Source organism: Pteropus medius, unplaced genomic scaffold, assembly GCF_902729225.1.
Source record: "Pteropus medius unplaced genomic scaffold, Ma_sr-lr_union100, whole genome shotgun sequence".
NCBI lineage: Eukaryota > Metazoa > Chordata > Mammalia > Chiroptera > Pteropodidae > Pteropus > Pteropus medius.
Window position 1 is genome coordinate 4,015,202 of NW_024349797.1, and position 22,879 is coordinate 4,038,080.

Below are 22,879 nucleotides of genomic sequence, written 5' to 3' on the forward strand. Positions count from 1 at the left end.
GCCTTAACGTTCATCAAACATTCCAATGACCATTTCTAAAAGTTCTTTATGGACCACTTAGAATATACACAAATAAGCAAGAATAGGAAGAAGAAACTTAAAATGGCCTGTAATCCCACAGTCAGAGACAGTCTCATCCATAACATTTTGGTGTGTTTCTTCCAGTTGTTTTTCTATGTGTAGAAAACATACAGCAGTTAGAAAAAATGGGATTATATTATACATGCTATTTTTACCATTATTTCATGAATTAGAATGTTTTTGAGTAATAACTAGCATTTAACTTATAATTAGAAATGCCTTATATTTGTGTAGTTTTTTCAGTTTATAAATTACCTTTCATGTGCTATTTCATTGGGTTTCAGAACACCCCTGTAAGATAGGAATGAGCAAGTGGTTATCCCTCTATTATAGACAAAGATGCCTAGGTCAAAGGTAAATGACATAGCCTAAGATCACACCACTGCTGACAAAGATGGGAATAGTAAATCTTTGACAAATAGCCTAGTGATACTTGTTTAAGGGTCAGTCTAGTAAGATCCTGGGAGGTAAGGCGTATCATTGCTAATGAATCTTTCACATTCAGTTCCTGAGGACTTCTTCCTTTTTATTTTTTTATTTTTTTAAATTTTTTTTAGGCTACCATGCTCGCTTGAATCGTCTGCCTGGAGCTGCAGCGCGATGCCTCAGAAAGGGGCGGAGGCGGCTTGTTGGAAAGGTGATAGCTCTCACTGTTTACTGTGCTAAGTGGGAAGATAATATTTCCTATGAGATTTGTGTATTTACTTGATAATCAAAGGTGCTGCAGAACTTCCTGGAGTTAATTAAGACAACTAGAATATTTTGCGAGTTCACAAGAGTGAACATTATGTAGGTAGGATAGGAATGGCTCTATATGTAAAAGATGGTTTAACTCATACGAAAGTTCTGACGAAGCAAACCCTGTGATGGCAATATCTATTGTTTGTAAATCTATAAGCCTGACCTCTGTCTCTTTTACTCTTTTGATTAATATGATATTATGTACATTAAATACTTCGCTTCTTTATGACTCCTCCTGAATTCATGAAAGCTTCTTCTATCTTAAAAAAAAAAAAACTGGAAAAAACCCTGTTACCAAATTTCAAAACCCCTCATTGGCTATTAGGGAGGAATACTTACTACTTATTCATTTCTGCCTTTGCCGGTAACTGTGCTAGTCATTCAGTTCATTTAACCCTCCCAACAACCTTGTGAAAAAGGTGATATATTCCCCTTGAGCAGATGAGGAAAACTTGGGTTCAAAGAAGTTCAATAATGTCTGATGTTATCTAGAGAGAAGTGGCAGAGTATAGAAATTGAACCCGAGTCGACTTCTTTTTTTTCTTTCTTTCTTTAAATTTTAAAAGTTATTTTATTTATTGTTTACTTTAGCTTTGAGATTGAAAATAGGTTAAGACTGGGGCTCATACCTAGTCAGAGAAGATGGAGGTGGGCAGAGAGGAAGGGAGAGGAATTTTAGAGCATTAATTTGTTCACTCAGTAAGCATTTAGAGCGCCTACTATATGGCAGGCTCTATGCCAAGCCAGTTTGGCTGCCCTCTGAGAGCAACTATTTTTTGAAGTATTAGCCATGCAAAAGAAAGGCTGTTTAGTTCCAGATGGACTCAGATTCTTTTTATCTTTAAATTCAATTTCAGTTTCAAATTAGAAAGACATTTGGTTATTAGAAGGATGATACTTTCTTTTGGATCAATCATTTTACCTACAATAAAAAGCTACTTCTGCTATTCTGGGTGCTTATTCTTGACAGCTAGCAGGATAAGAATGAGTCTGTGGGGCGGAGGGAAGCAGGAGGTTGGGAACAGGAAACAGAGATGGTTTGATTTTTTTCTCTTAATTGGTTAGGCTCAACAGATAATGTTCTCCCTACCACCTACCTTTGTTTCAGCTCCTCTAAAACAAGAGCTGTCCACTTGCATGGAAGTCAGTTCCTCTTGAAAGCTCCCTTTAAGGAAGGAAACTAGGGCCTATTGGACATCTCTAAGGATTTCAAATGAATAGAATAATGTTTACTTGTTTAATTCATCTTCATCACCTTAAAGGGATATTTGTCATTTCTAGCAGAGGTCACTGTTCTGCCGCAATTCTTCCCCTTCCCCCATCTCTCTTCTCTTTTTCTAAATTGTAATCATAAATAATGAGTTTCATTCACAGCTCCCTGCCAGCGAGCTGCTAATTACGCAAAGTACTGCTTGTAATTTACACAGTAATAAACTGTAAATTTAAACATTACGGCACTTTAAGTTAATAATTTTCTGCTGTAACAAATAGCTCATTTTTCACTCATCTTTCCCTTGGTCTCACTACCGTGGCTGTGTCTGTGACCAGGAGGCATAGGCATAAGGGATGAAGACATGAAGAATACAGTATGTGAAACCTTTTCATTTAGCTCCACTCTTGCCTAGAATCTGACCTCAAATTAATTTTTCTGTAGCCAATTCTGCTAAAATGTATTTCTTAATGTTTAAGCTAACCACACACATAGATGAATACAGATAATAATATTGTCCAGAAACAAATGTGTTTGAGTAACAACAGGCTGGACATTCTTAACATTCCTGCCCATAACTTATGCTCTCTCATTTTAACACGTACTCATATGTATGTAACTCTTATCCATGTGCCATTAGTATGCTTCCCCAGGTACTGTGATAGATATTCATTGTAAATGTACTTAAGTTAAAGGAAGGTAGAGTGCCTTCTGCCATTTTCCAGTCTTTTGGATTGCTTGTGTTGTTATGGGTAAGAATTCATATTATCTTGAGAACCCCAAATTTAAGAACCAATTTATACAGACTTCTGTTTTTACTTTAGGAGATGACCTGTAACAGACAAAATACAGAGTGACAATTTTTTGTAAGTTACAAAAGTTCTTTGATGTTTTACATTTAGTCAGAGGGTAGTTAGGTGTTACCAGTGAGGACTCTGTACATGTCCCATTATGAAGGCCATTGGGACTATAATCATACGACTCTATGAGCTTGATGTCTTGGCCTGTTAAAAATTGGCCGTTAGATTTTTTTTAAGTGTTTTTATTTCTGTATACTTCAATAACTCCAGGAGGTAATACTCACTATATTAAAATACTATATATATAGTAAACAATGTTTATAATGACTTTTTTGGAACACTAGAGAAGAAGTAGGATAACAAGAAATACTTTTAAGATAGATTCCCATAAAAAGGAATATAGTTACTGTTGGATTTTAAGATTGACTTTTGACGTGTACCTTTGACGTTGCTGGCACAGTTATGGCAAAGTGTGAGCTTGATGACACATCGTATTTTATATATTTGTTTCTGTGGTTGGATGACACTTTTGTCTTCCTTGTCTTTTCAGGAGACCAACATAAGTACTTTGGGTACTGAGAGGATAGGCCACATCATTAGTGACTCTCGGCAGAAAGAGTAAGTGCTTATGTATTTACTGGCTCTTCTAGTCTGATTCTTGGAGAAGGAGGCAGAGGGAAGTTTTATGAAAAAACCTTGAAATCTGACTTTAGAGCTGAAAGAGGAGATCTTAAAGATCTGTACTTTATAATAGTTAACATGGCCCATATCCTAAACCTATAAAAGTGATATTTTTCCTTCCTAGACTAGTTTTTATTTCTTTGCTTTTTATATCTATAGGTGCTCCATTATAAAAGTAGCCTCCAATAAGGATGTTATATTTTAAACTCATTTTTCTGTTCAAAATGGGTGATTGCCTCTACATTCTCTTATATTCTCTTCCCATTTTTAGACCTCTATGTAGAGAAATATCTTTTTGTTCTAACTACTGAGATTAAGTACAACTAAAAATCCTGTGTGTAGTTGTAGGAAAATCATTCCAGCCTTTCTTATGACAGCCTCGTCCCCTAACACGATTGGCTCGTGTTGTTGCCTGTACATGACAAGGTCAGTATTCAACTATGATCTTTTACCTATCCAGATCGAATTTTTAATTTATAAAATAGGCAAAATGTACGTGTAGTTTATGCCCTTGTTGGAGTGGGAATTCTGTTGTCACTGCACAGCTGAGAGCGCATTGGTGTCACACTATAATCTGGGGGTTCTTTTTAGTGTGTCTAGTCTTTTACATTTCATTTCAAGGCTTTTTTCTTTGACGAGCTGTTTTCTGCAAAAAAGTTCCTATGCATTTAATATCTCTCTCCTTTTCTCCTCCAATTCCATCTTTTTTCTGTTTGTCCACTTCATTATCCCAACATCTTTTTATCTTTTCCTCCTCTCTGTAATTTTTCTACCACTTCTTTTATTGTTTTCTTTCCTGTTATCTCTCCCTTTCTTTAGTTTCTGGTTACCATCAGCTGGGAAAAGAGAACGAAATCAGGTAAGATCTTTTCTTTGTCATCTTTATTTTATCATTTGATTTCCTTTTCTTTAGAAAGAATAAAGCGTTGGCTTCTGATTTTCCACACATTTCTGCTTGTGCACATGAGGTAAGGTTCCCACTCCCTGTGTTATGATTTTCTTGGAGGACTGTTTTCCAAGAATATCTGATATTCACTGATAAGAACTGTAGCTAATTCCCCTTGATAGGTTCATCTGTGATCTTTAATTTATTACTTATAATACATACATTTCATAGGAATCTCATTTTCTTTTTAGTTTTGAACTTTGCAGTAAGAAATCAGAATCAACCTCATTTGCTTATGGTTTAGTTCAACATCAGAATCCTGTGCTGAGAAGTACAATGTTGAAGCCTAAACATATGAAACAGAAGAAGGTAGAACAGCATTGGGTGAAGTGGGGTCAAGGCCTTAGAGTCTTACTCTCTTAATTTTGTCCCTAACTACCCCCTGAGGGAGCCCTTGGCATATCTAGTCCTTTTGGGGTGTTTTAAAATTACTGACAGTAGCTGTGTTCCTTTATGTTTGAAGCTTTTGATTTTGGCGGGGAGAGAGATTGCTTTATCTTGGTGATTAGTTATAAAATAGATGTAATCATTATATCAAACTTGTTATTCCATAAAAATTAGTGAAAACAAGGCTGAGTAATAATAATTGACATAAAAATATGAAGTAAGTAGTGGTGCAGGTGGTAGGCAAATAAAGAAAAAGCCATTGAGGTGAGATGTGAGAGACTGCAGTTTGGGGAACTCTAAGCTAGAGTGCTAATCCTGTTTGCATCAGAGGATCTAAAAGTAGAAGGGGACCTTTGGGGATCATCTTCTCCAGATCTGTTATTTACGGATGAGATTTAAGCTGTTTGTCCAAAGTCATGGAGCTAGTAGAACTGAGACTGGAACCTCTGACACAGAGAACAGTTCTGTAATTTGTAGTCTTTAAAATTCTTTTGAAAATAACCATTCAGAATAATTTTGAGGGAGGTTTATTTATTGTGGGAAAAAATCCAAAGAAAACTAGCAAACGTAAAGTGAGGTTCTTTTATATGTAGTATCCCATTTGATTCTCACAACTACTTTTTTGAGGCAATGTATGTTTTATAGAAGAGAAACTGAAATTATAAACTGAAAGCAGTATTTAACCCTCACAATAATCCTGTAAAATAGGTACAACAGAGAGCAATACATGCATTTCACAGATGAGGATAATAAAGTTTAAAGGGATTATATAATTTTTAATACATGGCAACTCAGTGGCAGACTGGAACTAAATGTTAGGTGTTCTAATTCTTTGTCTAGTTCTGTTTCCGCTACACTATGCTGCTGGTATGTGCTAACCAGTTATTCACTGGAAACATTTGCCAGGATAAGGAAATGAAAAGGTAATTTCATGATAGTTTTCTTGGGAACAAGGGCTTATAATGAATAGACATAAGTTCCCGTTATGTCATTTATAAGGTACAGTTAACCGTTGACCAACACGAGTTTGAACTTTGTGGGTCCACTTATACATTGATTTTTTTTAATAAATACTGTAAATGTATTTCCTCTTTTTTAATGATTTTCTTAATGTTTTCTATTTTCTAGCTTACTTTCCTATAGGAATATAATACATAATGTATATAACATATAAAATATATGTTAACTGTTTACGTTATCAGTGAGGCTTTGGGTAAACAGTAGGCTATTAATAGTTAAGTTTTTGTGAGTCAAAGTTATACTGGGATTTTTGACTGCACTGGGGGTTGGTGCCCCAACCCTTGTGTTATTCAAGGGTCAACTGTACTATCTTCTGCCACTTAAGTAATTATTGTGTATCATAAATTTTTGACAGTTGTTGTTTACCAAAGAATAGTCTTTTTTTGAGGTGTAGTAGATGAGGTATGCTGCATTCATGGGTGCACTATTGGAAATGAGCAACTTTATTGAATGTTGTCTGTGATATAGCAAGAGTTGAACAGTCAAAGGGGAAAGTAATCAAAAAGCAGGTTACCCTTTATGATCAATCAGGTTTGTTTCATATAAGCCTTACTAATATAATCTTGTTTATTTTTGCAGTTTAATCCCCTTTCTCCTCTTTACTCCCTTGATGTTCTTGCTGATGCTTCTCACCGAAGATGTTCACCAGCACACTGCTCGGCCAGGTGATTGTCTCCTAGTGGCTATTTCCTTCCAGACAGTACCAGTTTCCTTTTTATAACACTTTTTAAATTATAAAGTATATTTGTGTATCATATCCAATTTGATCTTTACAACCTTTTGAGGTCAGTAGATGTTTTACAGATGCAGAAACTGAGGCAGAGTGGCAAGGCATCTTTCCTGTGGTCATGTGGCTAGTATGTGATTTAAGTATCAACTTTGACCTAAGTCTTCTGGCTCCTATTTCATATTTCTCTGCTACAAGCCCCATCTTCAAAGAACATCATTAATGGCCCTCATCTTGACCTGCAAAACCCTGCATATTCTGCCTACATGTCCAAACTCCTTTCATAAACTTCTTCCTCATTGGGAGAGAGATCCAGCTGCACTAGGGAACTCTATTTTGTTCTTCAAAAATAGCACCCTTTCCTGCCTCTGAGCCTTCATACGTGTTCCCTTTGCGTGGACTACTGTCTTAGAGCTGTTCCCATGACTGGCTCCTTCTCACCTCAGGGTGGACCTCTCTGACCATCCTATCTATAGGGACCGTTTCTACCAATCTCTGATCATCATCTTTCTTTTCTTTAGAGCATTTATCATAGTCTATAATGACTTTGTTTTTTCCCCTCTACTTTTCCCCCGTCTCACTAGAATATAAACTTCAAAATATGGGGACCTTTTCTCGTTGTCTGATATATCCCCAGCACCTAACACAGTGTCTGGCACTTACTCGGTGTTTCGTATATATTTGTCAGACTGAATCCTGCGCCTAAGTAGCAAAATCGATTTAGCACCTCTCAATATAAACTCTCTTGTTAGGTGACATAGGATGTAAATACTTATTGTAGTTGTTTTGTAAATACAGTTTTAAGTGTAGCATTCTCTAGCAGGGTTATTGTACATAAAAGAGCAGCTGATAGGCTGAACCATAGAACTTTTCTGCTTTCTAGTGGTGCAGAGAATTTCCAAAGTTCTGATGATTTTTTTTTCTTCCTAATATGTTCTTAATTGGATATGTTCATGGATTTGGGGTGCAGGCTACACAAAGAAGTTACTCTTTCATGGATACAATTAGAACTTCCACTCTGGGCTGTAACAATAAATTGCAACGTAACCTGCTGTCAGACCTACTGGGAGGAGTATTTCAGTAGGGAAAGTCTTTGGAATAGACTGTCACAAATGGTGTTACTAGCAAAGTGGACAATTGTGAATGATGATAAACTGCTGTAAGGCCTTTTCTTCAGTAGTGTGTGATTTATTCATTCAGTAATTCAGCATTTGCTGACTCCCTACTATGTGCCAGGCTCTTTGTTTAGGTACTACCTACCCTTAAGGAGCTCGCATTCTCATGGGTAAGTCAGGTGTGAAAATTGACATTTATAATATGGAATGATAAGTGTATAAAGGTGTTTACCAGAATGATATGGAACACAGGGGAGGGGCCCCTAACTTAGAGGCTCAGGGTGGTTTTCTTAGAGGAGGGGGTGTTCTTGGAAGACACAAGATTTCAATCGATAGGAAAACAGTTCTCCAGCTCTTTGTCTTAATACCGTTTAAAATAATGGCCATGTATACTCTTTGGGAAGACTGTAAGAATCACCGTATCATGTCAGATGCTGAAAGTGGATTATTTGCCTGCCTTCTTTTACCTCTGCTACCTAGAGCTGTGCTGTGCTGTGCTGAGATCAGTGTCCATGCTTTCATCAGGTTTCCCATTGCCTCTACAGCCTCATCCTGGCTGGAGTGGGTGTCAGCTTCTTGTTTTTTTATATATCTCATTATCCACATCATTATCTTCATCCTCTTGCTGGCACTGCTTGTGGCTAGACTTGGAAAAATAAGGAAGTCTAGGCTTTGCTTCTCGTACACTCAGCTCTAGGAAAATATTGTTTGTTACTTTAGACCATTGCTTAGAACAAGGCGAGAGGATATGGACAATTATAACTTATCCTTGTCCTTCTAGACATTCCCAGGGTAGTGTGTACAAAACGGGTTGCACACATAAAGGTTCTTTGGCATCGGGGAAGAAGATTTTTAAGCTTACATTTATTTATTTTCTTATCCTTAAGATTCTTTTTTGTTTTAAATTATACATATATTAGTCTAGCGACACAGTTTTGTTTCATGTGTATGTATTACGTATATAAGGAGTATTTGCTCAAATATTTTACTCATGAGGGTGCACAATCAATAAAGTTTGGCAACCACTAATCTATCAGAAATGGTCGGCACAAGTGACCTCTGGGCAATTTTTAGAAAATGTGGATGATGAAACTCAGTTCCTGGGGCGCCCTCTCATTCTTTTGAGATAGTGGAGTCCCTGCCCAGCAAGGGATCAGTAGAGAAGGAGCAGTTTAGCTTCGGTGTGGCTGAGAGATGAGATTTGATCCGAACTGGGTAGTGGGCTTTGTGAAGAGTGGACCATTTAACAAAGCCTGACTCCTGGGAAGGGGAACGTAAGAGCGGTGGTGTGAGGGAAGGGACAGGTGAATGACTGTATTAAAATCTGGTTCGAACTATAGGAGGTGAACACACACAATGCAGTGTGTGTGTGTGTGTGCGCGCGCGCGCCTTCCTGATAAATTGTACACCTGAAACTTACTGGATTTCGTTAACCGATGTCACCATTAAAAAAAAAAAAACTGTTTTGAATGGAAATTTTACTTTTTCTTGTTCCATTTTATCTGTAGTAGGAAAAGATTTCTTTCAAAGCATCTGGGCAGCATTGGGAATTTCACACCCATCATTAGAACGATTTGTGTGTGTGTGGTGACTATGTTATCATTAGTGGTATAATTTTATTTTGCGAAGAGAGAAGTGTTTCCTGTTTTATCACAGCTTTCCCCGAGGAGAGCTGGTGTATTAATTTGCTGTATTGCCTCCTGGCTGTTCCCAGGCTGTTTTTCTTCTTCATCATGGAATTTTTAATGGCCCTGGTGCCTCTTGGGAAGCATGTGAGGAAGAGTTCCTCAGGGAGTGCTTTCCTTTTTTCACATGCCTATAATTACTCTCCTTTAAGAGCACAAAGAGTTTGATAATCATGCCTGAACTGAGAAGGTTTCCTCCCGTCAGGTTACTGAGCTGAGGCTGCTTCCTGCCTGGACATGGCCAGTTCCACAGAACCACACGCTCAGCTGCATGGGAGTGAGGACCCTTTAGCCACCTCCTCACTGCTAGAGCATTATACAGCTCTGGTTCTCAGCATGAGGCCTGGGGGTCGCTGCAGGGAGATGAGTGACCTCAAGGTACCCCCTCGTTTAGTATTTCATTGCTGTAAACAAAGAAATGAGGGGACCGTGGTTTTAAGAGATCATTTTATCCATGTATCTTTTTAATACAGCCCAGATGGCAGGTGCAATGGATGGGAGAGGGAGTCATTGTGGTGTTTGTGCTACCTATTAGATTTATGGGTTAAGAGGTTTTCAGAAATGCCACTCTCAAAATACTTAAGTTTGGTGGTTTTCAAAACTGGCCTCACATTGGAATCACCTGAGAAGCTTTAAAAAATATATCCATGCTCCGCCCCACCTCCAAAGATTATGATTTAATTGGTTTGGGATGAGGCCTAGGTATTGGCATTATTTTAAAGCTCCCGGGTGACTCTAATATGCAGCTAGGGTTAAGAACTATTGCTCTAAATGCATATGGTTTTATGACGGGTGATTTGTAATTTGCTTAACAGGAAATCCCATTTCATAATCGGCACAAGCTCTGTGTTTCGATATTGTAGGCACGATTCCTTGTGGGAAGTAGAACTGAACTCCCCTTAGCTTTGAAGAACTGCTGCAGGTGAAGAAGACTGTGAGGGTTTAGCACAGAGCCCGGCACGTGGTGATTAACAAATGGGAGGAGTTGTTGGGTGGGTCTGTGGATAGTTGGATGGTTGGCAGGGTGCACGGATGGAATTCTTAAACCAGCTGTTTTGATTTGGTTGCTAGTATTGGGACGTTGTTATTAAAGTAGTAATACTTAGTATCAGTGTTAAGAGTTGCTGCTGCTCAAACAGCCGATGGTGTGATTGGTGTTCTGTTAAAGGCAGTGGTATTGCTGTCAAGGACAGAGTCAGAGAATGGTAATAAGGAGCTAGTGCTATAGGCGGCTTTTCCCAAAATGAAAGATTATTGATTGTGCAGGATAGCTTTTCTTACCATTATTGCCTTAGAAAAACCATAACTTGAACTTATCAATTGCTATATCTCTGTGTGATACGCAGGCCACCAGTTATAGTTTTTGAATGTCTCTTGGCAGTTTTGAGTTTTCTCAACTTTCCTGATCTTTCTTCTATTTTGGGTGGTGATTTGGTAATGTATCACTATTTTCATTTATTCCTTCTTTAAGTTCTTAATCTCATTAGTGGATATTGGTGTGAGGCAGACTAATTCTTATCGAAGTCAAGAATCTCGGTTTTACCTGAGCGAATGACTTAGCTTCTCCATACCGCAATTTCCTCATCTTTAAAATGCAGACATCAAGATGAAATAATATTTGAATATTTCACATAGTGTAGCTAATATTATTTTTGTTTTATAGTTACTACCTTACCCTGCCCTTAGGATAACTGTAGTTTTATAAACTTTATGTTGGGTTCCAGAGCTGTTTCCTAATGAGATGTAGTACAGATTCTTGAGGTGCTTAAGTGGCCTCGAATGGACTCTGAAAGAGGAGGCATTTGAACAGTGTTTGAGTAAAAAAGAGAAATACCTTCCTGCTCATTAGAAATTTGAAAATTGATAGGCCATGCTCATTGTAATTCATTTTATCTGTTCACAAACGTTATGATCTGCATATCAGAGTTGTGTGCCCAGCTGGCTGTGCCCTTTGACAAGGAGTTTCAAAGAGCAAGAAGAAGACTCAATTCATGCTATTAATTTTGACCTTTGGAGCCATAGTAAACAGCCTCAGGTTTTACCTCAGGGCTTGGAGGAAAGAACCTTTTATTAGTCCTATATCTGTTGGGTATACTGTGACGCGCAGCAGCTCTTGCTCACATGTTTAGTGCCTTAGTTTTGGCCATGTGCGAGGAAACATTTCTGCTGTAACATTGTCCACACGGCTGCAAATCCGATTGCAGCTTCCCATTATACAGTACACAGTTATTGCTTGGATCTTTTATTCTCGGTTGGACAGTCTTCTTTATAGCAGCTCTCAGCCAGCTGGCATCTTACTGCCTAAGTGGAGTGATGAAAACATTTTTTCTCTCTCTTTTGTCATTGTAATACGTATACCCATCTTTTCAACTGATGTGAAACTTCTGCTCCTGTGGACGGCATGAAACAGCTTCATGATATGTCAGTCTTGGCTCAACCAAGGGAAGTAGATTATGGAGAGTTTTCAGGTGCTCGTGAGCAGTTTGTCACAGACTGCTGAAGGTTAGTCTTGAGTGAAAACAGTAGTAGAATTGCCAGGATCTCTTCCTATTAGACAAACCTCCTCTGTGTCCTATAATTGTGAAGTGGTTTTCTCTCCCTAGCTGCTTTTCTAGTGTCATAGGCCAGGATCCTTTCTTGTATGCAAGTCTGTGAAACTATTTCCCACTGGGTGTTTAATAAATGTCAGTTAACCCTGAAGATAAAATCACATATGAGGAAAGGATATGTCTGCTTCCTTAGATTTAATTGTTTTCCTTCATTTTACCCTGGCACTTTGCTTGTTCCTTAATTACAGCTTGGTGTCTTATATCTATTAATCCTTTATGCATGGGCCTTCCACACAATGATGTCTGCTCCTGGTGGCAGGGCCCTGCGCTCAGTCATCTTATGTATACCCTTTCTACATCCAGCATAATGCTTTACACAGGGTAGACCATAAATTTTTGTTAAAAATAATCGAGGTGAATAGATTAGCAATTAAGGACAATAACTGGATATATGATTATGTATGACCTTCACTCCTTAGAAATATCAGTAATTTTTTCTTGATGTTACTTATTTGTATGTGTTTAAAGAAAAGTAGAGCAAATAAAAATACTTTTTCACAATAAATTTTATTTTTATTTCATGCAAAAAAAAGAACTTTTCAATGAGTTTTAAAAATGAGTGTTTTTTGAAGGTGAACTATTCCTTAAATTAGCCTTCCATTGGCAGATACAGACTGTTTTCTCTCCTTTGGAGTGACTCTAAATATCTTTGTTCTAAATCTAAAGCAGTCACTTCAGTTATTTTTTTGCCAACATTGGTTCTATTAAACATGCATGTATTTCTCAAAGTAATTTTTTTTCCCCTAAAAGTACATTCCTGCCCCAGGGACATAGTGATCTGCCCAGTTTCCTAAGTAACAGTGCAGTTTTAACAACTCACCTGATCTTTCACTTACCTGCAGTAAAAAATAAAATAGAAATGTTGTGTTTATGTGTGGATATACAGAATACTCTTTGAATTAATTGTTAATCTCCAGCATTCACCTTCATGTTTATAATAATGAATTTAGTGACTTTTCTTGAAGAATTTTTAAAGAGTGTATTTGTTGCTTTTAATGCTCATTTCCTCCCATAAATTTTTTTTTGGCAAATGCTGCGAAATGTGACACTTTTAGGGGAAGTACTGGCCTGGCATTCATGCTGCGAAAGGAGTAATGCCTAAAGAATACCGAGGCCCCAAGCAGATGAAACAGAACAAGCGGAGCCTATTTTTTTCTCGAAGTTAAACAGTACTTTAATCTAAATTTATAATCATTTAAATCATTCTGTTCTTTAAGTTAAATATTTAGATCTCTTTTATTGACTAGCTTATTAGCTTTGGGAATTTGTTATTTTTTTAACTCAGTAATTTTCACAGTAGGTAGAAGCTTATCAGTATTATTTGAGAAATTTTCAAAATAAACATATTACTGATACTTCTCTCACCCCAGCATGGTGGGAAGTGTTTATTTTGTAGAAGCTTCTTGCATCATTCTGATAGTCATGTGTCATTCCAATTGAGAAGGCTAACTTGCACTTAGCCTTTTTTGCCCTCTGCATAATTGAAAGGTCCTCTCCTTTGCATATAGTATATAGTTTGCAACACAAAAAACAACTGTATACTGCTCTTAAAAAAGAGTTTTTAAAAATCTAGTTAAATGTCCTTTCTACCTGTAGGGAAGGGGTTCTGTGTGTTGGTAAGAAGAGGAAGCTCAGACTGTTTTTCTTGTCTTTTGTGGTACCTCGTGCATTGTCCCTTTTCAGTTTTTGTCTTGTGAGTAGACAGTGATACAGTCAGAGTAAAATAACACAAATTAAAGAAATAACGTTAAAAAGAAAAGGAGCCAAGGTTGTTAAATACACCTAAATGAAAATGGGGGTGGGGGAAAAGTCAGTTTCTTTATTTTTCCTTCTTTATATTAATTATGTCTACAGTTGACTGATGTTATTGTTTTGGGATAAACAAAAAATTGGAACAACTTCTTGAATAGAAAACTGAGGCTGGAGCATTTGCCTGCTCCCATGCTCAAGTTCCCAAAAATAACTCAGGGAGCCTTTCAGCCCCATACAGATTATTCTTTGTTCCTGAACAGGGCTGTCCTAATGTTCCGGATGTGCTCTGTAGAATGGCAGGTTTCATTTCCTGTCTCTAATCTTGCTTCAAGCACCCAGCTGCTGCTCTGCTTCCCTCAGGCTTGCTCTAGGTCTCTTCCTTCTTTGTCCTTTAAGAGTCTTCCCAAGCAGACAGAGCCCTCAGGGGAAAACGGATTTTCTCAAGCTATAAACTCTGTCATTACTAGTGTTAACTTAAAACCAAAAAAGAAGGAAAATGTCTTACTGTCCTTCTATAACAATTTGACTGTTTCTCTTCCTTCCCCAGATCTTTACTAGGAAGGGCCATAGGGAGCGACAAATATCCCTTCTGTACTTTGCCCTGAGATGCGATGTTATTCTACCTCTTATGAAATAGCTCTCCAACTTGGATGTGGTCCTAACAGGAATGTATTAAGAAGAAAGGAGCATTAAACTGAATTTTAGAAATGAGCATGACTCCTCTTTATCCCTGCCTCAGTTTCCCTGTAATTCAGATTCTGTAACTAGAAAAGCTGTGCAGCTGGAAATAAGATTTGGCTACAAGGTCCGTTAGGGAAGAGACTGTTCCATTCACCACCATGTATACCACAGTGCTTAGTAACAACTCAGTGAACAATAAGATGAAGCAACAAAACTTCTGAGTAGAAAGGAAATAGTCCACATAAAAATATATACTTTTACAAGACGATTGACTTAATAAGTTTCATTATGTGGTTTCTTCCCTAAGTTATAACCAGAGAAATTTATAAAATTTGAAGGATTTAGAACATTCAAAGTAATTATAGGAGTTGGTATGGGGTAGTAGAAGTAGAATATTTACTGCAGAAAGGAGTAACAGGCTGGAGGCTTAGCAGTTGGAGGTCATTTAACATAGGGGCAATTAACTCTGAAGCCCTTAACATCACTGAGCAGGGAAGAGTGGGGAACCCGTGGCCCAGAGGGGCAGGATATTGTAAGGACCACCTAGCCTTTGAGCCCACAGCAGTCCTCTCAGGACATTGCAGAGTATAGTGCTATAAAATAACCTATGTGCATAGTAGTAGGTAAGTATACTTATTTTCATTTTACTAAAATAAATAAGCATTAAAATGCACTGTAATGGTTAAAAATTTAAATATTTTGGTGCATACGTGGTTTCATCTTTTTACTTCAAAGTGCGTCATTCCTTTAAAAATGTGAGATAATACTGGCTAGGTCCATAAAAGAGTAATAATATGTGTTTTTAACCATCTTACTGACATATATCAAGCATGCAAAGCTGTGAAAATGATGGATGGCATGTAAATAAAAGGCAGTATTTGTTTAGTTCAGCCCAAATTGATACTCTGAGAATATCTTAAAGCCTTTTTCAGTATTTTTCTTATGCTTTTCATTTTGCATCTGTTTGGCAAAACTCGGCATTTTGTAAATATTGATCTTGAAGTTGCAATGTTTTTTAGTTAATTGAAGGACAATATACCAAAGGACAATATAACATACCGAGAAGTTTATAGAGAAATATAATATATGCTTGATGAATTTTCATGAAGTCCCATCCAAGTAACCAGCATTTAAATCCAGAAACAGAATATTACCAGAAAGGACTCCAGAAGCTCCTAGTCACTGTCCCCTTCCCCATATCACCATAGCTCAGAGGTGACCACTGTCCTGATGTCTAACAACATAGTTAAGTTTGAAGAAATGGTGTTAACATTTAATCTAAAGAGTTTCGAGGAGTCCTTTAATGAGCTTAAAGGTAAAGAAGAAAGAGCATGAATATAAACTGTTACCCTTTGTTTGACTTGTTTCAGGAGAAGAAGGATTGAATTAGAGCAAAGTGCTTAGACAGTTTGAGTTTAGGTCTGAATGTACTCAAATACCTTGATTGTAGAGAAAGTGGAAACACTATCCTGTACATTTCTCTGTTTTGAGGACCAACAAAATTTTATTGTATAATTTTCTTTTCTGCCTGTGTCTGACATCAAAGGAAATTACCACCTCTGCATTTAGACTAAAGGCATGTCTACTTTTGACATTCTGTCATCTGTCTTATTATTAAATCAGCATGCTGATTTAAACTTATTTCCAGGATTTAGGTAAGGTATAAAAAATGAATTGTTTACCCTACTTGACACATTTATATTTACATTGTACTTTGAGGTTTTGGAATTAACTATTCATAGGATACTTAATAAAGTTAATTCTTTTTCCATACAGAAGACAGTGATCAATGAAAGGTGATTTGGACGGCCTTTTCCAAACCACAGGCTTTATATTGTACATCTCTGCCTGTTTTAGTGTTCTTTACATTCTAAAAAAAGTCATGATTTCAGTCAGATTTCTATTTTTCCTTGTTTATAAATTGAATTGACTCTTAAGCTTTTGCTATTTAAAGAATGGGCACACGCATGCGTGTGTGTGGGTGAGAGAGAGAGCGAGCCAGCACCCATGTGTATGTATGGGTGCGCACTTTTAAACTTGTGAAAGTGGCCTGATTGGGGCCCTCTCAATAGGAAAATTTGTCTTGTTGCCTTGCTAACTAAATTCTCCTAAGTTTGACTGTGGTTCCAGTTTTAAGACTATTAAGTTGTGAGACTTGATCCCTAGGTAGGACTACCGATTAGGAGTTCATCTGGTATAATTTTATTAGTTTTCTTTTTATATGTATTTTTTTAAAATTGCGATAAAATACACATAATATAAAATTTACCATTTTAATCATTTTACTTGTACAATTGGCTATTTAGTTTTTAGAACTTTTATTTGTAACATTTCTAGTCAGCAAATATTTAATGTGCCTTCTGCTGAGGTTGGTGTAGATCATTGGAAAATTATGAAAGAAATATAAATATGACCACTGTTCTCAAGGAGATTAAGCCTCATTAGAGAAAAAAGATACATGTACAGCAGTTAAATAATGATTCAGGGTAGATAAGGGCCTTGAATGTTCAAGGAAAGCCTTGCAACTTGGTCCTTAATCAGAGGTAGGATCTGTCTGGTTTGAGAGGAAGGAGGAACAGGAGAATTAAAATAGTACACTAGCTATTTCAGTGTTAAGACCATTGTCTTTCAGAGAATCTTTTGCTTTTCTAGCTTTGAAGCTCTCACTGTTTTGTTTTTAAAATAAGCTGAACATTCAGATGAAGAGACGTATTATTAGCACATAATTTATATTTTAAAAAAATCACAGGAACCAAACTTGCCATACAGACAGTACTAAAAATCCAGATGTATAGTGATAGAAGGGTTAAGCTTTCTATTAAAATTCTATGCAAATACTTGTGTTCATGCAGCATTAAAATTTTCAATATATTACCGCTTGGGAGTAGATATTTCATTAGGAGTTTAGAACAATTGCGGTTGTAGTTTTTATGAAAAATAATTGTATAAAAATCAGCATGTAATGAAACATATTTACTGAAATTAATCTTGAATGTCTGCTATTCTGAAATCAGGTAAAGAGTTTAAAATGGGTATATATTGTAAGTAAAGAGTGAGTTATAGTGAATAATCTTGCACTGACACTTGATTGCAAAGGATGGTGCCCATTTCATTAGTATGTGTCTGTAATGGGTCAAGGATTTCATCCAGGTTGAATATAATGCCTTAAACAGTAAGAATTACAAAGTTAAAACAATAAAGTTTTTTTTCACATCTGCAGACAGGCAAACATACATTTAGGACCTCCATGTTCACGTGACATCAAGAGGAAACGGAAGCCAGTGGCCACAGCATCTCTGTCTAGCCCAAATTCAGGTAATTATATGTAGTTATTTATTGAGCACCTACTGTGTGTCAGGCACTGAATTATATTTTTTATATACCTTTTCATGTAACCTTTATAAGATTAAGATAGGTCATTTTATTTTCATTTTACATAGAAAAACTGAGAGTAAGAAGTGTGATTTGACCAAGGTTACACATATTTTAAGAATTCAAACCTAGTTCTCTCTGACCTTACAGTCTTATGTTTTTTTCATTGTGTCACATGACTTTCTTGAGTTTGAATCCCTCTATTTCACTCTCAACAATCTTCAGTCATCTACACTTTGTTCTAGCACAGATAAGAAATTAGGTCTCTGTTGAAAATCTCATTAGGGTGGCAGTGTTTTAGTCCATAGCCAAAGAGCCATATGGGTTTATTTACTTTCTTATTTAATATACAGTACATTATTCTCACTGTCATGTATAGAGAATGCTAATATTTTAGCAGTCATGAGATTTCTAATTAAAAACAATTTTTTGGGATGGCTCCATAGTGTAGTGATTAGCACGTCTGCTTTACACGCAGAAGGTCCTGGGTTTGCCCCAGGTGGAGCCACGGACCATATACCCAGGTGCGCCAGGCCTCCAGAGTGCACTGGGGGTGCCAAGCCCCGGGTGCACGCCACGAGTGCGTGGGAGGAGACACCCCGCCTTCAGAGATCTAGTTCTTATAAAAAGAAAAAAAGGGAGATGGCAACATCCGTAGGTCGGGGGTGGAAGTGGGCGGCGAGGGGGATTAAAGACGGTGTGGGGAGGGACAATTTTACAAGTTAAAACCTTTAGTTTCCTGGGAAAAAGTTGTTGATAGAAAACAAAATAATAGTTATGTCTGTTAGGGGGTAGTGACCAGGAAAGGACATAAAAAAAGTCTTCTGGGACACTGGAAACGTTCTGTATCATGAACTAGGTGGGGATTACATGAGTATATACATATGTAAAGATTCACTGAGCTGTACATTTGTGATTTATGTACTATATGTGTATTATCCTTAAATGAAAACAAAGGGGAATAGTTATGTATTTATTATATCAGCAAGAATATTGGATGTCTACAGATTGGGGTTTTTTTGGAGTTAAGAGAAGATAGTTAAACGTAATTAGTAATCATAGGAAATCCTTTATGTTATTTCAATACAATTTCGGGTGTATTGTTCTGGATAAATACCTACAGTTATTATTTTTCTTTTTTTTATTATATTAGTTTCCGGTGTACAACACTGTAATTTGACATCTGTATACACTACAAAGTGATCACCTTCAAAAATCTAGTTACTTTCTGTCACCATACAATTGACCTCCCTTTCCTGTTTCACCCATTCCTCTCTGGGAACCACTGATCCCTACAATTATTTTCTTGATGGTAGTGAATTCATTCTGTGAGAATTTAGTATGTCACAGATTATTTTCTTCAGAAAATACTCTAAGTTATAATAAAATACTATATATTATACAAATTATATACAGATCAGGGCAATTGATAGTTGAGTAGAGAGTAGACCTGTGACAGATAGGGAACTCTTTCCCCTACCTTTACATAATAAGTTTCAGCATGGTCTGAAATTCACCTCTTTGAGCTTCTGTTTGGGACAACTGCTTGATAATGTTTCAGACTGATTATCATGATAATGGACAATCTTAATCACAGGTCTTATGATTATAGTAAATTTTTTTAGTGATTTCCACATGGCTATGCCCTGAGCTAAACCTTTGCATGCATCATTTTACTTAATCTTTGCAACAACTTTATAAAGTAGATGCTGTTTCTATTCCCAATACACATGAGATATTTGAGGCTTAGAGAGGTTAATCACTTCCCCGAGGTCACTTGGTTGATAAATTGCAGAGCCAAGGTCAGACTGGTTTTCCTGTGACTCTTAAACACTGCAGGTGTTCTCTCTTATATACTATAGGATTGGTTCCAAACTATGACTTCTCATCAAAACCCAGATCCTCATCCAGTCTGTGGTATTGGAAGCATTAAAACACAGTCTCCCTTCTTTTATATTTTGGCTCTTTTTTCTCCTTAAAATCTAGCTCTATTTTTTGCTTTTAATTGTTTATGAGAGAAGAATTGTTGAGAAGAGTTTAAAATCCTTTCCATGTTCAAATCGGTAAATGTTCTGGGAGGTATTAAAGGAGACTTGAGCATGAAACGTCTCCCCTACTGAGCCCAGCTCCTCTTTTCACTTGTTGACTAAGGCTTGCTTCACTGACTGTTTCCTTTTTTTTATATCCATAACCTGAGTGCCCCATGGAGGTGAAGGACATAGCCTGAGCCTGTGCCATCAGTCAGTAGAACAAATGGGCTTGCTCTGCCTAACATCGGGGCATCTCAGATTCCACCTCTTTTGTAGAAATGAGTGATGAAGAGAGGTGCGTTCTGCTTTGCCGCTGTATTAATACACATCAGGGGCCAGCTCCTAGCACTAAATCACGCTACTGCATACATCTGTTATCAGATTCTTCACCAGTGTGATGAACAAGACTGCAGATAGAGGCTTCCTTGTGTCATTCTTTATAGGATTTTCCTAAAAGAATAAATAGCTCAGATCTCTGCCAACACTCTCCCCTGTCACTGTGATGAATTCAGCTTCTGTCTTAAACATGCAGCCACAAATCTTTTGCCTTTCCCCCTCACCCACCGGTGGAAAGTTTTGAGTTGAAATTGACTGAATTTAATAAGGCTAGAGAGATGAAGAGCAGAAAGGAATAGCATGTCTTTCTTGTCTTTTTGTACTAATATTAACAAAAAGCCATATGGTCATCAAGTAGATCTTTCTTGAAAGCGTAGCACTTTTATTTTCTTCTTTTTATGTCCACTCCCCTTCCTTTTATGGCTTAATAGCACACAGGTGTCTGGAGCACAGAGTCACGGGAGATCTGACTGAGTAACCACGTAAACTTGCTTCTAAGTCCGATACACCAGAACAGGCAGTGCTCAGCAAGTGACTGCCTCATGCTGAAGTGAATTTGCTGTATGTGCTCTTAAAGAATGTAACTGGAAAAGCAAAAAATGGGTTATTTTCCCCAAATTTGAGGTAGCTATAAAAACATAAAGAACTCAGATGAAAACCAGACTTCATTTCCTTGAGATGATTTTTTTTCATCAGAATGGCAGAACGGAGCCTTTGGTGCACAAATCCCATTTCTTCAAAAGTAAATATGTGGCTTTAGATAAAGGAGAATGGGGATGACAAGATGTTGTATTCAGAGCCCCGACTATTTTCGCCACCTGAAAGCCTTTTCTGACTTTCCTCTCTGGAATGGGATACGCGTCCTTAGAGCATCAGTCAGAAGGGTATCCAACAATTAACCTGTGAATTAGCTGTATCAGATTCCAAATACCAGGCCAGTGATGCTGAAGGTGCATTTGCAAGGGCAGGAATTTTTATCTGTTTTGCTAACTGCTATAGCCCCAGCAGCTAAACTTAATGCTCAGAATATGGAATGCTCTCACTAGATATTGTATGAATACGTGAATAGGCTCTTAAAGTTGAAACAGAATTATCCTCAGTATTATTCTAACCCTGTGATTGGATTCAGTAGTTCTGTTTTATATTGGCCCTTGTCTCAGGAGCCATGGGGTAGATTCTTATTGCCCACTACGTCTTTTTAAAGTTTAAATGGTTTAAAGTTAAAAAAATGTTTTTTTATTTTTTTAGTAAATATAGAATGACTGTAAAAGAGCATTATAGAAAATATATAAGGTGTAAAGAAAACAAAACAGTGAATATCCACATATCTACCATCTACTTTAAGAAAAAGAACATCAACTTTAAAATCTTTTTTCTGCTCTCAGAGGGGTCTATTATCCTGATATATTTTTAATCACTTACGATTCTTTGTGTTTTTCAAATTGTTTTCAAATAGTTATCTCTAAGCAATGTATTGTGTAGTTTTGCATGTTTTTGAACTTTGTGTAAATGGAATGTCATGTCATTTTTTATAAGTTAAAAGTTTCACCAAGTTATATTTTTGCGATTCATTCTTGTTTTGTCCTGCTAAAAGCCATTCATTTTTTTTACTGCCACATATATGGTATTCAGTTTTATGAATATGACAAATATACTACAATTAAATATTCGTGGTGGACATTTTGATTATATCCCATTTTATGCTATTGTGGAAAACACTGCATTGTTCTGTGGGAGAACGTACAAAAGTTTTTTCTAGTCTACACTTCGTAGGATGGCTATGTCAAAAAAGGGAGAACAAGTTTGGGAAGGATATGGAGAAATGGAATCTTTTTGTGTTTCTGGTGGGAACGTAAAATAATGCAGCAGTTCTGGAAAAACAGTATGGCAGTTTCTCAAAAATCTAAAAACTACCATATGATTCAGCAATTCTGCTTCTGGGTTTATACTCAGAAGAATTGAAAGCAGGGATTCAAACAGATATTTGTACACCTATGTTCATAGCATTTTTCACAGTAGCCAAAAGAAGGAAACAACTCAGATGTTCATTGCTAGATGAATGGATAAGCAAAATGTGGTATATACATACAGTGGTATATTATTCAGCCTGAACACCTTCATTATTCAAAGTGAAATTCTAATACATACTACAGTGTGGATGAAGACATAATGCTAAGTGAAACAAGCCAGACACAAAAGGACAAATATTGTTGATTCCAGATGTATGAGGTACCTAGAATAGTCAAATTTTACAGAAACAGAAAGTAGAGTGGTAGTTGCCAGGGATTGGAGGAGGAGGAGAATGAGAAGTTGATGTTTAATGGGCCTGATTATGTGGTTTTCTATCATTTTCCTTATTGTCCACTATTCATGGGGTGTGATGGAATTTTCATTTGGGATGATGAAAAAGTTCTGGAGATGGATGGTGGTGATCGTTATGTAACAATATAAATGTACTTAATGCCACTGAATTGTACACTTAAAATTATTAAAATGATAAATTTTGTTATATTTTTTACCATAATAAAAAATATGTAGCAAAAAAAAAGGTTTTTTCTAGAGTAGAGTTTTTTCACTGTAGTTGATGACCATATATTAATGATTAATATAGTGAAATGTGTGTGTGAGAGAGAGAGAGTTTGATTTGGGTTGTGATATAAAATATATTTCTGGCTGTTGTAGATTGAGGTTTCAAAATGTTTGAAA

General features: G+C 36.8%; 1 protein-coding gene across 14 annotated transcripts in view; it reads left to right on the forward strand.

The window, feature by feature from the left end:
* The window catches only part of GPATCH2L (G-patch domain containing 2 like), a 48,202-nt gene that overhangs the window by 19,290 nt on the left and 6,033 nt on the right, over positions 1-22,879 (forward strand). For 4 of the 14 annotated variants that reach the window (XM_039883871.1, XM_039883869.1, XM_039883866.1 and 1 more), the window contains exons 5-10: positions 639-718; positions 3,383-3,450; positions 3,856-3,939; positions 4,427-4,481; positions 6,446-6,531; positions 17,656-17,750. In XM_039883871.1, coding sequence (XP_039739805.1) covers positions 639-718; positions 3,383-3,450; positions 3,856-3,939; positions 4,427-4,481; positions 6,446-6,531; positions 17,656-17,750 — 468 coding nt within the window. Of the gene's footprint in view, positions 1-638; positions 719-3,382; positions 3,451-3,855; positions 3,940-4,332; positions 4,373-4,426; positions 4,482-5,686; positions 5,770-6,445; positions 6,532-17,655; positions 17,751-22,879 lie in introns of those variants that run through there. The other 10 variants (XR_005657528.1, XM_039883867.1, XM_039883868.1 and 7 more) reach the window with 10 other exon arrangements.